This window comes from Curcuma longa, chromosome 10 (genome assembly GCF_044706935.1).
Source record: "Curcuma longa cultivar G26 ecotype Majalengka, Jawa Barat chromosome 10, ITB_CL_G26_1.1, whole genome shotgun sequence".
NCBI classification, from domain to species: Eukaryota; Viridiplantae; Streptophyta; class Magnoliopsida; order Zingiberales; family Zingiberaceae; genus Curcuma; species Curcuma longa.
In genome coordinates this window covers 8,462,106-8,475,997 of record NC_133870.1, presented here as the reverse complement: position 1 = coordinate 8,475,997, position 13,892 = coordinate 8,462,106, and the positions used below count along the sequence as shown (strand labels likewise).

The 13,892-nt window shown below is 37.1% G+C and overlaps 2 protein-coding genes and 1 pseudogene across 4 annotated transcripts; 1 reads left to right on the top strand and 2 right to left on the bottom strand.

Moving 5' to 3' along the window:
* Positions 1-1,256: 1,256 nt before the first annotated feature.
* Positions 1,257-2,322, bottom strand: LOC141836707 (CASP-like protein 2B1; annotated as a pseudogene).
* A 1,118-nt stretch (positions 2,323-3,440) lies between these two features.
* On the bottom strand, positions 3,441-12,023 carry LOC141835697 (putative LL-diaminopimelate aminotransferase, chloroplastic). 3 transcript variants are annotated; one of them, XM_074723069.1, is made up of 10 exons: positions 11,887-12,023; positions 11,735-11,811; positions 10,300-10,367; positions 9,244-9,360; positions 8,576-8,638; positions 6,590-6,694; positions 6,318-6,368; positions 5,435-5,755; positions 4,004-4,210; positions 3,441-3,928 (listed from the first exon to the last, which is right to left on the bottom strand). In XM_074723069.1, exons 1-10 carry the CDS (start codon positions 11,982-11,984, stop codon positions 3,635-3,637), a joined length of 1,401 nt encoding a protein of 466 aa, XP_074579170.1. In that variant the 5' UTR covers positions 11,985-12,023; the 3' UTR covers positions 3,441-3,634. The 3 variants fall into 3 exon arrangements, with proteins under 3 accessions (XP_074579170.1, XP_074579173.1, XP_074579171.1); XM_074723072.1 differs by having other exon boundaries at positions 11,735-11,784; XM_074723070.1 differs by having other exon boundaries at positions 11,893-12,023.
* Positions 12,024-13,060: 1,037 nt separating this feature from the next.
* On the top strand, positions 13,061-13,889 carry LOC141835595 (putative serine/threonine-protein kinase WNK11; the record flags this gene model as incomplete). The annotated part of the gene is given in 3 exon segments (XM_074722985.1): positions 13,061-13,564; positions 13,684-13,696; positions 13,699-13,889. Coding segments are annotated over 3 exon segments (708 nt in total), but the record flags the coding sequence as incomplete, so codon positions are not given.
* Positions 13,890-13,892: the final 3 nt, after the last annotated feature.

Sequence of the window (13,892 nt, the reverse complement as noted above, 5' to 3'; positions counted from 1 at the left end):
TTGTTTCTTTGTAGATCTTGTAAATGATGAAAAGAATCAGTTTCTGTTGGATCTTGCATGAGATGCAGTTTCCATGATGTGGTCCTACTAGTTTTGTTGTACTGTTGAACTATGCTCGTCCCATTTATTATATGGAACTGTTTCAGATTTGCTACTGTCTTTTTAGATCTTGTAGTTCTCTTTTGTAGAATTCCTATTGTCTTGGCTAAGAACAGGTAGTATTCTATTCTGCAGCACTCAAATCCGTAGTTGTTTCCTCAAGCCTGTTTTGAAATCACTTTGTTGTGATCACTTTTAGAGAGATAATGGTCAAAAGTACCTTGCTCGATTTATATTTTCTATACTCCAGTTGTTTCTAATTATTACAATATTGTTTTCTTTGTGCTGTTCTATGGGAAAAGATAGCATTAGATAATTCTGTTTTCTCATATAACATCGTAGTTGGTGTAATGTTATATAGTTGATTGATTGCATCTCTTTCAAATGTATTATTCTACATGACTGCAACTCATCAAGCTCACAGATTTTCAAGAAGTAAATTATACAAGACTTGGAGCAATGGCTACACAAGATATGAGTATTCTAGACTTACGCTCCTGGGACATAGCTGAGTTGGTTACGACGCAGCAGACTTGCAGAAGAGGGCAAGGATTCGAATCTTGGCGAAACCAGGTAATATCCTCCTGTGTCGTGACCAACTGTAGTTTCTCGATTTACCTCCTCACAAATGGTCGTGGGACTGACCGTGTGGGGCCGCTAAGGTGGCGGATTCCACCTTTTTACAGAAGAGTATTCTAAACTTGGAGCAATTTTCTAAATAGTGTATTTCTAAGGAAGATGACAAATCATTGGTTAGGACCAACTACCCAAATCTGATGTGACTCAATCACAAATGGTTTTATGTTGGACCTAAGTCAAAATTGATCAACTAGTTAAGGCAAACCAATAGAGCATAATAAATCAACATTTTTTTATTACTTATTTACCTTGATCATCTGAATTGGACTAAGAGAGGGAAATGTATTTAGATATTCTTATCTTAAATATTCAAAGAAGGGCAATACCCTTCCCAATGAGAATTATTGTATGTGCGTTGAAGACAGGCCAAGAACACGCCACAGCACAGCCTCCACATTCATTGCATATTCTTTTCTGCAACTGGGTGGAATTTATCACAATCATCTATGAGGAGGTAAATCAAGAAACTACAATTGATCATGACGCAGGAAGGTATTGTCTAACTTTGCCATGATTCATTGCATATTCTTAATTCATACATAGAAAATTATTGTACAAGGTTGAAAGTGCAGTAGCCATGGATGTTCATTCTTGCTACAGATCACCAGGGCAAGCATCTCTCTCTCGCAGTCCTGCTGTTGCTGCTGCTGCTCTTGCTGCCTTTGGCTTCTTCGCCATACAAGCGAAAGAGGTTGAACGCAGACACGGAGGAAACAGTGACCACGCAGAGGCAGGCGAGGACGGCGCAAACGAAGCCTTCCTCTCCTCTCTTGCAGAACTTCGCATACAGATCGCACACCTTCATCCACTGCAGCTCCGGCTGGCCGAACTTCGCCAGCGCCGACCCTTGCATCGCCGCCGACACCGCCGCCAAAGTCAGATACGCCACTGCCTGCAGGGAATCTTGGATGGTACTTATCGCTCAACGAACATGAAGAAGAACTTCAAAAGTTAACCTGATCGAGAGAGAAGATAGCCCAAGCCAGGGGCTTGTTCGAGAGGACGCTCCCCTTGACCATGCTCGACGCACACCTGACTCCATGGATCAGGCTGTAGCCTGCGACTGCTCCACTCGTTGCCACCAAGAACCTGCAAAATATATCCAGTCAGGTTCGTATAGGAGGACAAAGAGGAAGAAGAAGAGGGTTTGGCCTTGGCTTACACCAGAGCTTTCATGTCAGTGAACTTGGCCTTCTTCTCCACCGAGAAGAACTCCCTGGTCTGGGTGTTGGAACCTATCAGGGCGGCAGTGAGGACCCCAAAGAGAGTAATCGCACACCTCAGGACGAGCTCGGCCGCCTTCAACCTCCTCTCCATGGCCCTCAGCTCGCCGCCGGCGTAGTAGACGGCCACAGTCCCAGGACTCACTCCGCCCACAGGAAGCATGTCCTCTCGCTGATCTGAAACTGATCTAGCTCGAGAGAAGAGAAGGAACAAGGAAGGAGGTACCTGAAGAAGAGCAGCGGCCTCCAATTTTTGTAGTCCAAGAGCCAGAGCAAAAGTTCAAACAGAGTCTGTGCATGGATCATCTTCACCAGAGTCGCCTGCACGGTAGCACAGGGAAATGGACCATAATGGTAAAAGGATTATTCATCAACACAAACACTGAGAATTAAAATTAAAATTAAAATTAAAAAAAAAGAATTTTTTTAACATATGAATAAAAAATATTTCAAAAAAGATATTTTATTATATTGTTTAATTAAAAATATATTCTTACTTTAGTGTAACAATTATAGAGTAGAAAAAAAATTTATATAGAATACTTTTTGAGACAAAAATTAAAAGACCGCTATCATTTTTTTTAAGAATTATGAAAGGGATGAAATAAATTTCACCTGTAACTCATCTATACTTATTCAATTGTTCTCTAATACATTATTTTTATTATTATTTCTATTTAAATTTTGAATTGATTAGATATGAAATTATAACTGCTATACTATAATATACTTAACAAGTTTAAAAATATTTATATTATAGTAACTACTAATTGTTACACTATGTATTCAATTATGTTTACTTACCATTCACGTTGTAGCGTTATAAAATTATAATTGTTATAAATATTATAGCAGTTATAAAATCATAACTATTATAATTCAATATCATCTTTTCAACAAATTAAACTCAAAAAAATATATACTTGAATAATTATTTTAATAATTTAATTCATTTAAAATTCATTTTGATTACGTTATCAAACACATTTAAATATTATAAAATTTAACTAGATTTGAGTCGTATCGATAAGGGAGGAATTGAATCTCCCACTAAGAAGGGACCGGTTGGGTCGATAAGGGAGGAATTGAATTTCCCACTTAAGAAGGGACCGGTTGGGTGGCTTTGGAGAGGAGGTCAAAGGAGTGATGTCTGCACATCACCCCTTTGACCTCAAACGTGTACAGATTCTGTTGCGTGAAAGGGACGGAAGGAATCTTCATGGGGTCTTCAATTATCCGGTATTATTCTTTCTGCGATTCGATAAGGACTTTCTTAGTGACAAATGGTCCATTAAATGCAATCTTTAAAGCCATTGATCACTCATTAAGTCGCAACATTAGTGAGTAGGGTATGTGAAAATAACAGATTGAAACCCAAATTAGCAGGCTGCAGCAGCTTTAGCTAGCTCTGCATTTTTTTTTCACCCATATGTTTTTTTTAGATCTTTCCAATATATAAAATTAAGGAAATAGAAAATATGAAATAAACTGAGCACCTTTCTGCAATACCCTGAATCATTCTACAAACTTCGCTACTGAATAATAAGAACAAGATTCTTTCTTCAGCAAATAAAAACATGATTCAATCTCTTACGCTCATTGTTCCAATCATTACGAGGTTCATCTCCCTGCATTATTTGTTCTTAAAATGGAGATGAATAGTGATCGATCTCTCATCTGTAGAGTTGCTTGATTCTTTTGGCAGCTTCCAAAACGTTCTCTCTGTGACCAAAAGCACTGACCCTGACAAAGCTCTCCCCTCCGGGTCCGAATCCACTTCCGGGTGTAGTAACCACATGTGCCTTGTCGAGAATCTCGGCAAACACGTCCCACGAACTACGACCAGGGAACTGTACCCAGACATAGGGAGCATTCTTCCCACCGTAAACATTGAAGCCGAGTGAACTAAATGTGTCCATGATGATCTTAGTATTCTCTTTGTAGAAGTTAATAGTGTCTTGCATGGCCTGAACCAAACATGAAGCAATCAGAGTCTGCAATGCTTATGACATGTGGTTAAACATTGCATAAAAACTACTGACCTTCAAACCCGCAGGAGAGAGACAGGCTAGACCTCCAGCTTGTGCAATGTTTGATGCACCATTGAAGCATGTGCATACGATTCGATTGAAATCCTTAGCAACAGGAAAACCATCAGAGAAAAGCAGTTCCTTTGGGATCACAGTCCAGCCAAGGCGAACACCAGTGAAACCAGCATATTTGGAAAATGATGATATTTCAATTGCTACCTACCAAACATGAATTGTTATATCATTCCAAGCAAATATCTGATCATAATTATAAGAAAGCAGTAGCTATTGCAAATGGATGGACAATAATAATGTATGTCTCAGTAGTTTCCTTAATATTTCGTACCATTTTCTAAGACGTGGTACTGGTGCAGGAAGCAAGAATTCAGGTTGAGATCTTTTCCAGAAAAAAATAAAAAATAAAAATAATAATTCAAAATGATAAGATCGAATTTTAGCAGAAACAATCATAGAATTTATAATTTGTAGAATTTTGACCTAGGAAGGACATTAGCCATCAATTAGTTGGATAGAGACAATGAACTTTGATGTTGATATTGTTCAAGGTATGCTGTTCCTTACAGCTTAGATGCCATTGCAGACACAGGTTAAGGGAGGGGCAAACAACATTTAAGTCAATAATTGCCAAGTCCAAGGAGGGGAGTACTAGGATAGACTCATGTGACAGCCCCATCAAGTAGGATACTCCATGTGAGGTGGATGTCTCTCCTACTGTCCTACATCATAATTGGTACTAAGATCGAGAGCTGCTAGCAGTTCACAATCAGTTCCTATGAACAGGCTGAGTTTTGGGTCAGCAAGAATACATCAGAATTTGTTCAAAGCAGATCCAACCCATGAGACACTGATTTAGGTACGCAGCTTTAGTTAAAAGACATACGAAGTTCGCATGCTTGACTCTTTTAGTCCCACATTGCGCCACTCCCTTTCTCACTAGCTTCAACCATGTTTTCTTCTCTCTTTTCTTTTCTGCTGAGCAGCCCACTTTTCCCTTCCTGTGGCTATTGTCAAGATACTATAGCTGTATGTTCTCATAATCAGTTCAATCAAATGAGCCACAAATCTATATGTCAAGATTAACTACTTTTGACGCTTTTACCTTGGACGATATAATAGCAATATCTGCACTTTCATGAAAATTCTTATGATCCAAGGTTATTTTGTGATCCGGATGTAGCATTTGGCATGTTAAAAGTCAGAAATATACCCCATAAGCAAGGAAAAGAAATTTATTCTTTAACAGATAAATATTAGCTTGACTACATATATAAGTATGTCCTAAGTTAAATACTTGAGAATGCTGTTATAATGAGTCATGGCATAAGTGGATTGTCTGGAAATGAGGGTGGGTATGATCAGATCAAATATATAATCTACATCTGATATTTCTGGGTAGTGACAATAAATTGACGCTGGACTCACTTCTTTTGCTCCGGGGATTTCAAAGATAGAACGAGGACTGTCATCTGAAATATACATAGCATAAGCAGAATCATAAACTATAATTGACCCATTATCCTTTGCAAACTGAACTAGTTGGGTCAGCTGATCTCTCGATGCTGCAGACCCTGTTGGGTTGTTTGGTGAACAGAAGTAGATGACATCAGCTTGTGAGATACTTGACAAATCAGGGAAAAAATCATTCTCAGGTACACATCTCATGTACTCAATGTTTGCATATTTCTCGATATCCTTCTGAAATAAACCAGTTTGTCCCATGATAACACTTGAATCAACATATGCCTGTAAGCAATAGATCATTAGCACAGCTTGCAGAAATTTCATATATTGATTACCAGACAAAAAACAATAAACATAAAGTTCTCTAAGTTGCCATTAGCATAATTTCCCATCAAGAAAACATCAAAATGAAGTTTAATATTGCTACTGGACAAATGGATAAGTTCATAAAATGTATGCATATTGACATTCTTTGAGATAAACAAGAATTTACAGAGGAATACTATTGATAGACAACATTATAAAGTAACTTCTATGCAAACTGAAAACAAAATGCAAATCTACAGAGTTAGACTCACAGGATGTGAGGGCTTTTGAACGATAAACCATTAGCACAGCTTGCAAAAATTTACATATTGATTACCAGACAAAACCAATAAACATGAAGTTCTCTAAGTTGACATTAAATAACTTCCAATCAAGAAAAAAAATATTGCCATTGAACAAATAGATAAGTCCATAGGATGTATGCATATTGACATTCCTCCAGATAACAAAGAATATACACAGGAATACTATTGCTCAAAAGGAAAACAGAATGCAAATATACAGAGTTAGAACTCACAGGATATGAGGGATCTTGAACAGCCATTTTCACTTCAGATCCAAATAGAAGCTGCCAGAAATGTAAGCGGGTAAAACATATTTGTTGTTTAGTCATTAGGCATAAGAACACAAACTGTTTTAATCTCCAAATTCTAGTGAAGAAGCATATAGGGCAAAATTATAGCAAGTAACAACTAACAAGTAGAAAAAATTCACCGGTATAAGCTAAAATTTCCTAGCTGAAAATTAGTAGATCAAGATGGAAGGAGACCACAAAATCTAGGATAAAACCTGAAGCCGAGAGATATCACACTTTGCCCCATCGGATACAAATATGTCAGTTTCTTCAATAATAAGGTCTTTGTAGTATGTTGAAGCTATAGCAGCTCTTAGCTTCTGTAAAAGAGTTCAACTGGCAAATGTCTGGTAAGCCAACAAAAAATAATATGATCCTAAGAATACTGAACATTTCCTATTGATCCGAAAAATATGAACCAACAAAAAATAATATGATTAAATTAATAAAACAGATGTGCTGCATCAAGTCTAACCAAGGTTAGAGCTTCTGTGTAAACATCACGACTGGAAAAAAAAATCCATGTAAAAATTAACAGGATGAAGATAGCAACAGAAATCACCATCAAATGTGTTATTTTTGCTCTTCTAAGAATTCATGTAATACATTCTCACAGAAGATGAATGGAGGACAAATTCTAAGAAATATAAAAACCACACAGAAGTCAAATGTTTGGGCATCTCACATTTACATTAGCTAGAATAATGGAAATGTCACTTTGTTAATTTATGGTGATGGCTTACCATTTACTGGAGGAAAAAGGTCCCATCAGCTATGAATATTGCAAGCTATTAAGAATAAGAAAACCTTAACCTATGCATTCAGGATGAAATCAAACCACCAATATTTGATGGGTCAAAAGGAACTTGCAAGCATAGTTTAAAATCTCAAGCTGTTTCGCCCAATACAAGCGAATCATCTCATTTTGCCCACAAACTGACACCGGCACAAGTACGCCTTTGGTGCCAGCGAGCCATGACGTGTCCGGATGCGTCACCTGGGCTCGACAACGAGTCCTGAGGCGTCACACAGGTCTGACGAAGCATCCGGACGTGTTGCGTGGGCCCGAGGTCGTTGACGGCGTGGAGGGGTAAGGTTTTTAACTTAGATTTAATTAAATAACTTAGATTACTAATTTTAATCAACTCCTAGCTATATTGGGATAATTTAAATAGGCTGAATTAAAGCCTAATAAAATTATCTCATTAATTTAATATATATATTTAAAAATTATTTTTATTTTTTATTTTTAAATATTTAAATTAATTTTTTATTTTTAATTAACATATTATTGTATTTTAAAAATACCGAAGCTATATCGGCACGGCACGATACAGTATCAAAACTGTATCGTTTCGATCTGGGACTAAAACCTTGACACAGCTCGAAATTTTAAACCATGCTTGCAAGCACTTATTCCAAAAGCATAATGGAATATCAATTTGTAACAACTTGTAATCATCTCATACTCGATCATTAGAGGAGGATTAGGGGATAATTCATGTTGCAATCTTAAAGAACCATTATGATGTCATAACTAAATCTAGCTATGACATTAAACATGATTTGCATGTTGTCGGTATTATCACTAATGAGACATGTGACGTGAATGTCATTCATAAATTCTCAGTGTACCTTCTCAATAAACTATCCTAGCTAACACAATCTATTGATAACAAATAATGAAACAATGCTATTCAATTACTTAATTGTGAATGAAGACATGAACAACTATTTTGAGAATGATACTTAAACTATCTATTATCATACATATAGTTTGGGATAGTTAAACTATCTAGCATTATCATACATATAGGTTGCTTCACTTGCACTATCAAATCATCATTATTTTTTTTCAAGCTTTGGCATATTACACATAGGTTGTTTAAAAGCCTTATCACATATTATCTTTCCAAGTTTCGATATACTGTCACTTCCTTTCTATATTACTAACATGATCCGAGTTTATACCTATCCCATATATTGCAATCTATTCTAAGATCACATGGAGAATAGACAAACAAAAGCAGAGTTTTGTTTGCACTTTATCCACTCTAAATGCAAGAAGAAAACAACAACTTGCACTTGAATCGTTTTTTTCATAATGATCAGAAAGGTTTTGCATGAAAATGTTGAAGGAAACTAAGCAATGAGTATGAATGAATCAACAAGAAACATGACATTGCAAAAACAATTGTTACCGTATCCCCTTGTTCAGCACCATAACCACTATAACCTTCAAATGTTGCAAGAGAATGCGCCCTCTGCATGCCATAGTCCAAGTTCAGAAATCTTCCATGCAGGAAATGTGACGATCCATGTTTCAAAGCATTACTAAACACAGGTGATTTGTAATAATAATATAAAATATCAGCTGACCCCACTAAACTTTTGTAACAGTGGCCAAAACTAAACCAAATTTCATAAGAATCAAACCCAACCATTCAGTACATCCATTGCAATGTACAATCTGAAAGGCAAAACTAAACCAAATTTCATAAGAATCAAACTCAACCATTCAGTACATCCATATGCAATGTACAAGCTGAATCAATTTTCAGTAGCATAATATTTGACAGCCCAAAAAATCATGACGGGCATATACAAACCTATTCTTCAGTTTTACTAAGCACAATCTTTGTACAAACATTATCTATGAGATTTCAATTGACATAATTTAGAACACTTCAGCAAACAAACACATGTTAGGATCAAAAACAACCACTTCCAAACTATTTGATTCTAGTTGTTACCGCCATAACAAAGATATATGTAATCAAAAATCATATCAGTAAGAGGATAATATATCACCATGTTATTCAAAGATTTTTTTATGCTAAGAAAAATGTGAGGTATACTAATTGAATACCATGGCCATGGAAGAAGTTATGACTTCTGGAATGGGTTCTGTGGTATCACCAATGCCAAGGCTAATAACTTTCACATCTGGGTACTTTAACATGTGCGCTGACCTTCTTCTAGCAATCTAAATTCAAGCACATATGATGCTTCAGGGTTGTCAATATAAATTCAAAAGCAACTTAAATGAAGGAAAAATGCATCTGACAAATAAATTTCTAGAAACTTATAGCATTTAGTTTGAATACAGCTATCATATAACCGAGACAAGGAGGCAAATAAGAAAGTTGTTAAGTTCACAGTTAGCATTCCACCACTATAAATGTGAAGCAAATCAGAAATTGGACTAACATTCTACAAAACAAGTATCAGTATCCAAATAAGTATTATAGCATTGCAAGCAACAACCACAGTCACCAAGTGGATTTTCCATACATGATTAAAGGTTATAAATGTGACAACGTTATGCACATAACCAAATTTTAGCAACATTTGTTCAACCAGAATGTCAAACACAGCTGTCACATGTCACATTGCCATCCAGAAAACAGAATAGATGGCTATGCCCAAAGATGTGGTAAGTAATAGATATTATATCATACATTTTTTGGTTGAATCTAGTAACAACATATGAAAATCAAATATACTTTCAAGATCCTCAAAAGTACTACAATCTTGACATGGATATAAACTTAGAATTTCCATAACTTTGGGTCTCTGGCTATGCTTTGGTGTTCCCACAATTTTGACTCGGCATTATAAATTTTAACATAGAAAGAAAATAAAAATCACATTTATCCTATGCTTAGATTTTACAAACGTAAGCCAACTTTGATTGAGTTGAGTGGTAAGAGGTTGAACCTAAATGGCTATTGACCTCGCATAAAAGTCAATGGCAATGCAAACAGACTAACTACTGAGAGTAAAATCATGGCTAACTAAATCGGAAAACTATGTGGAAAGATTTGTAGTGGTTGAAACTCCATGCTAGATAATTAAAAATAAGAACAATGAGTGTTTGAGAGCAAGAACAGCTCTTTAAAAAGACATTAAAAGGGAAACTAACCTCTGGGAACAGATAACCTGCTTGAAGTTTAGCCATATTTGAATTTCTTGTAACCTTCGTCTTGTAAGCTTCATAACAATGTTTATGTTTTTAGTTTGCTGAATGTGTAAATAATCATTATCCGAATGTTTTACAAGTAATCATGCATCTTGTCTTAGTAAACTTGTCTTAGTAGAGAAAACAGACTATCAAGGAGGATATATATATATATATATAGCATGTATATGCAGAAGCAATGAGTTTATATATATATATATATATATATATATATATATATATATATATATATATATATATATATATATATATATATATATATCCAGCATGTATATGCAAAAGCAATGAGTTTAATGGCATATCCAACAAAGTTTAACAAAAGTAATAAATTTTTAAAAAATTAACTCATATATCTAATTAGATACATGTTCGAAGATGGAGAAATAAATTAGAAATACAAAAGAAGAGTTTGAGAATTCTACATTAACCATCAAGAATCTAGAAAAATATTAAACAAAATCTGCAAAAATATTGTCTAAGAAATATGATTCAATGTCTTCCCAATTTAGTGTAGTTAAGCTTAACATATGACTACAGAAAACTGAACAATAACTATCTTATTACAATCTTGTAACAGGAATAAAAAACAAAATGGGAGATAAAACAGTGGAAATTTGGAAGAACCAGGTGACCAGGTTGCATATTTACCACCAACTACAGATCTTGGTTTTGTTAAGCAAGAATTGGTATAAATAGTGCAATAATTTAGGTTGCCAAGACAAAATATATCTATGAACCTCTCCAAGAGGTTAGTTTACAAGAACAAGCCAGACCAACTTTCTGTTCCTTTGTAAATTTCTAACTAATCTTTTAGGATGAATGAAATGTGATTAATAAGGTTAAGAAAAGAAATTGGGGTCAGTTGAATTATGTAAATTCCTCTTCTCAAGTTGTCCGGAGTTAAGGATTTGGTTTCCTTGTTTAGAAAGCTCAACTTAAAGAGAGATTTAAAGTTGCTACATATTTTTCCTGTCATCTATATTGTATGCATCTTCTATCCATCCAAATTGAACGGATCCAATGGCCTCTGTTTCTTTCCTTCTCTATATTCGAATTCTACAAAATTTCATATACATTTTGGTTCAGATAAAAAAAATCATTATTAACAGTTAAAATATTTGTACCATAAAACACAAGTGTGGAGGCGAGAATTGCTCAAGATTACAGAGCTAAAGAGGAGTGAACGGCAACCCATTACTAGCAACAAAAAACTGACAGTGGACATGATATTCAAACCGACTCTTCAGCCGTCGAGAATACAGCCAGCAAGGCTGAGGGACGATCTATTTGTCAACCAGGCAAAAAGTCAAATAAAGATCCGAAGCCAAGAAGGGCCGCAGAGTATCTGAACAAACAGAAAAAAAAAAACATATGTTACCAGTCTCTTCCGCAGACTGAGCTGACACACACCTGCACACTCCAAGTTTTCTGCCATGAAGAGACACTTTACGGGACCTACGACAATGCCATAAATCAAACACGAAAAAAAAGGTAATTGCAACCTTGCTATCAATGGACAGATCAATGCACCTGAACCTGTTGTTGTCGGTGAAAGAATGGCTGCCTAAGAAATCGGACGATCTCGAAGAAATGGCCATGGAAATCTGCATGAAGGCGGAGGACGCCATCCCGCTAATGCACTAAACCAATCCAAGCTCAGGCGCCGTCGAAACCCTAGCGATAACAGTGAGTGAGACGCCGAACGACGACCAGAAAACGACCTCCTGTCGGATCAAATATTCGGATCCAACTAGGGAATCCGATAGCAAACCCAAATTAAATTAGAAGGGAATTAAAAAACAATTAATAATAAATCTACAAATGATCTAAAGGATATTAATTAAAATCTTAATATTTAACTCAACTTTAAAGACATAATATTTATATTTCTGTTCTAAATTTAATCGACTCTTTACTATCTCAAAAAAGATAAGGAATATATTATTAAATTAGTTTTATTTAATTTTAATTTTAAAAATAATGTTGGGATTTTGAGTTTGTTTTGTGGGCATTCCGTTTAAAATTCTGTTTAATTTTAATGCAGATTATTTAGTATTACCAATAAAACATTAAAACAATATAATTGAATTAGCAAATTTATGCGCGAAATAAACTAATTTTAAAACCGTTTAGAATATTTCGGAAGAAAACTTGGTCAATTTGGCGCCTTGACCCGTGCCCTATAAATATATGCCTCCGCCATAGTTTGGCCTCGTCTCGTTCCGCCACCGACCGCCCTGTGTTACTCTTCATTTACGTGTGTGCGCTCGCCTCCCCCTTCATCCTCCGCCGCCGCTCCGATCATTCTCCGTCGCTACGCGCTGGATTCTGTTCTGATAGGTAAGCATGGGAATCTCCTTCTTTTCTTGCCGGTTGAATTCAGCGCGTGGATCGCGCTCTAGGGTTTGGATCCTGAATGTGTAGCTTTGATCTTGCTAATTGGGTTTTAGGGATTTTTGCAGGCTGCTGATCGCGATTTATATGGCCTCGACGAATCTGTATCTCAAGGAATCGAGAACCTCCTACTTCCTCGTGATCTGCTTCGTTTTCGTCTTCATCTGATCCCTGAGTTTTGATCGCGATCCCGTTACTTTCAGCCTTTCAGGTACCGATTTGTGCTAGGGTTTATGGCGTTGTTGGATTTAGGGTTTCCGGAGATTTGAGAGCGATTTTTTCACGTTTCAGTGCAATTTTTTGTTCGAGGATGCCGTTGGTTCGAGCTGATCCGGCGGACAAGGATGCAGAGCCGTTCGTGGAGATCGATCCCACCGGGCGATTCGGGCGATACGACGACTTGCTTGGCTCAGGCTCCGTGAAGCAGGTGTACCGTGGCTTCGATCAAGAGGAGGGAATCGAAGTGGCTTGGAACCAGGTGCGTCTGCGGAGATTCACCGAAGATCTGCCGATGATGGACCGGCTTTTTGCCGAGGTGCGGCTACTGCGATCTCTGCGGCACGAGAACATCATCTCTTTGCACAAAGCGTGGACGGACGGCGAGAGCAACACGCTCAATTTCATCACCGAGTTCTGCACCTCCGGCAACCTCCGCGATTATAGGAAGCTGCACCGCCATGTCTCGATCAAAGCCGTCAAGAAGTGGTCGCTCCAGATACTGAAAGGCCTCGAGTACCTTCACAACCACGAACCGTGCATTATCCACCGAGATCTCAACTGCTCCAACGTGTTCATCAATGGCAACACTGGCCAGGTTCGATCCTCTGACCCAAATATCATATCCACTTCTAATATCCTCAATTTTGATCGATATTCCTGGTGTTTCTGTTTGTAATCTTTTCCACAATAACGCTTATCTCCGTTCGCTCACAGGTGAAGATAGGTGATCTGGCCTCGCGGCGATCGTTGGGAAGAGCCACACGGCGCACTCGATCCTAGGCACGCCGGAGTTCATGGCGCCAGAGCTGTACGAGGAGGAGTACACCGAGCTGGTGGACATCTACTCCTTCGGGATGTGCGTTCTGGAGATGGTGACGTGCGAGATCCCCTACAGCGAGTGCGACAGCGTCGCCAAGATCTTT

What these genes read in the sequence shown, in the direction of transcription:
- LOC141835697 (XM_074723069.1), bottom strand. Translation starts at nt 11,984, where the DNA reads ATGGCGTCCTCCGCCTTCATGCAGATTTCCATGGCCATTTCTTCGAGA. An exon ending in GTGCTGAACAAGGGGATACG is followed by an intron (nt 6,695 to 8,575) that starts GTAACAATTGTT and finishes ACTCTTTTACAG; the next exon opens with AAGCTAAGAGCTGCTATAGC. An exon ending in AAATCCCCGGAGCAAAAGAA is followed by an intron (nt 4,211 to 5,434) that starts GTGAGTCCAGCG and finishes CATGTTTGGTAG; the next exon opens with GTAGCAATTGAAATATCATC.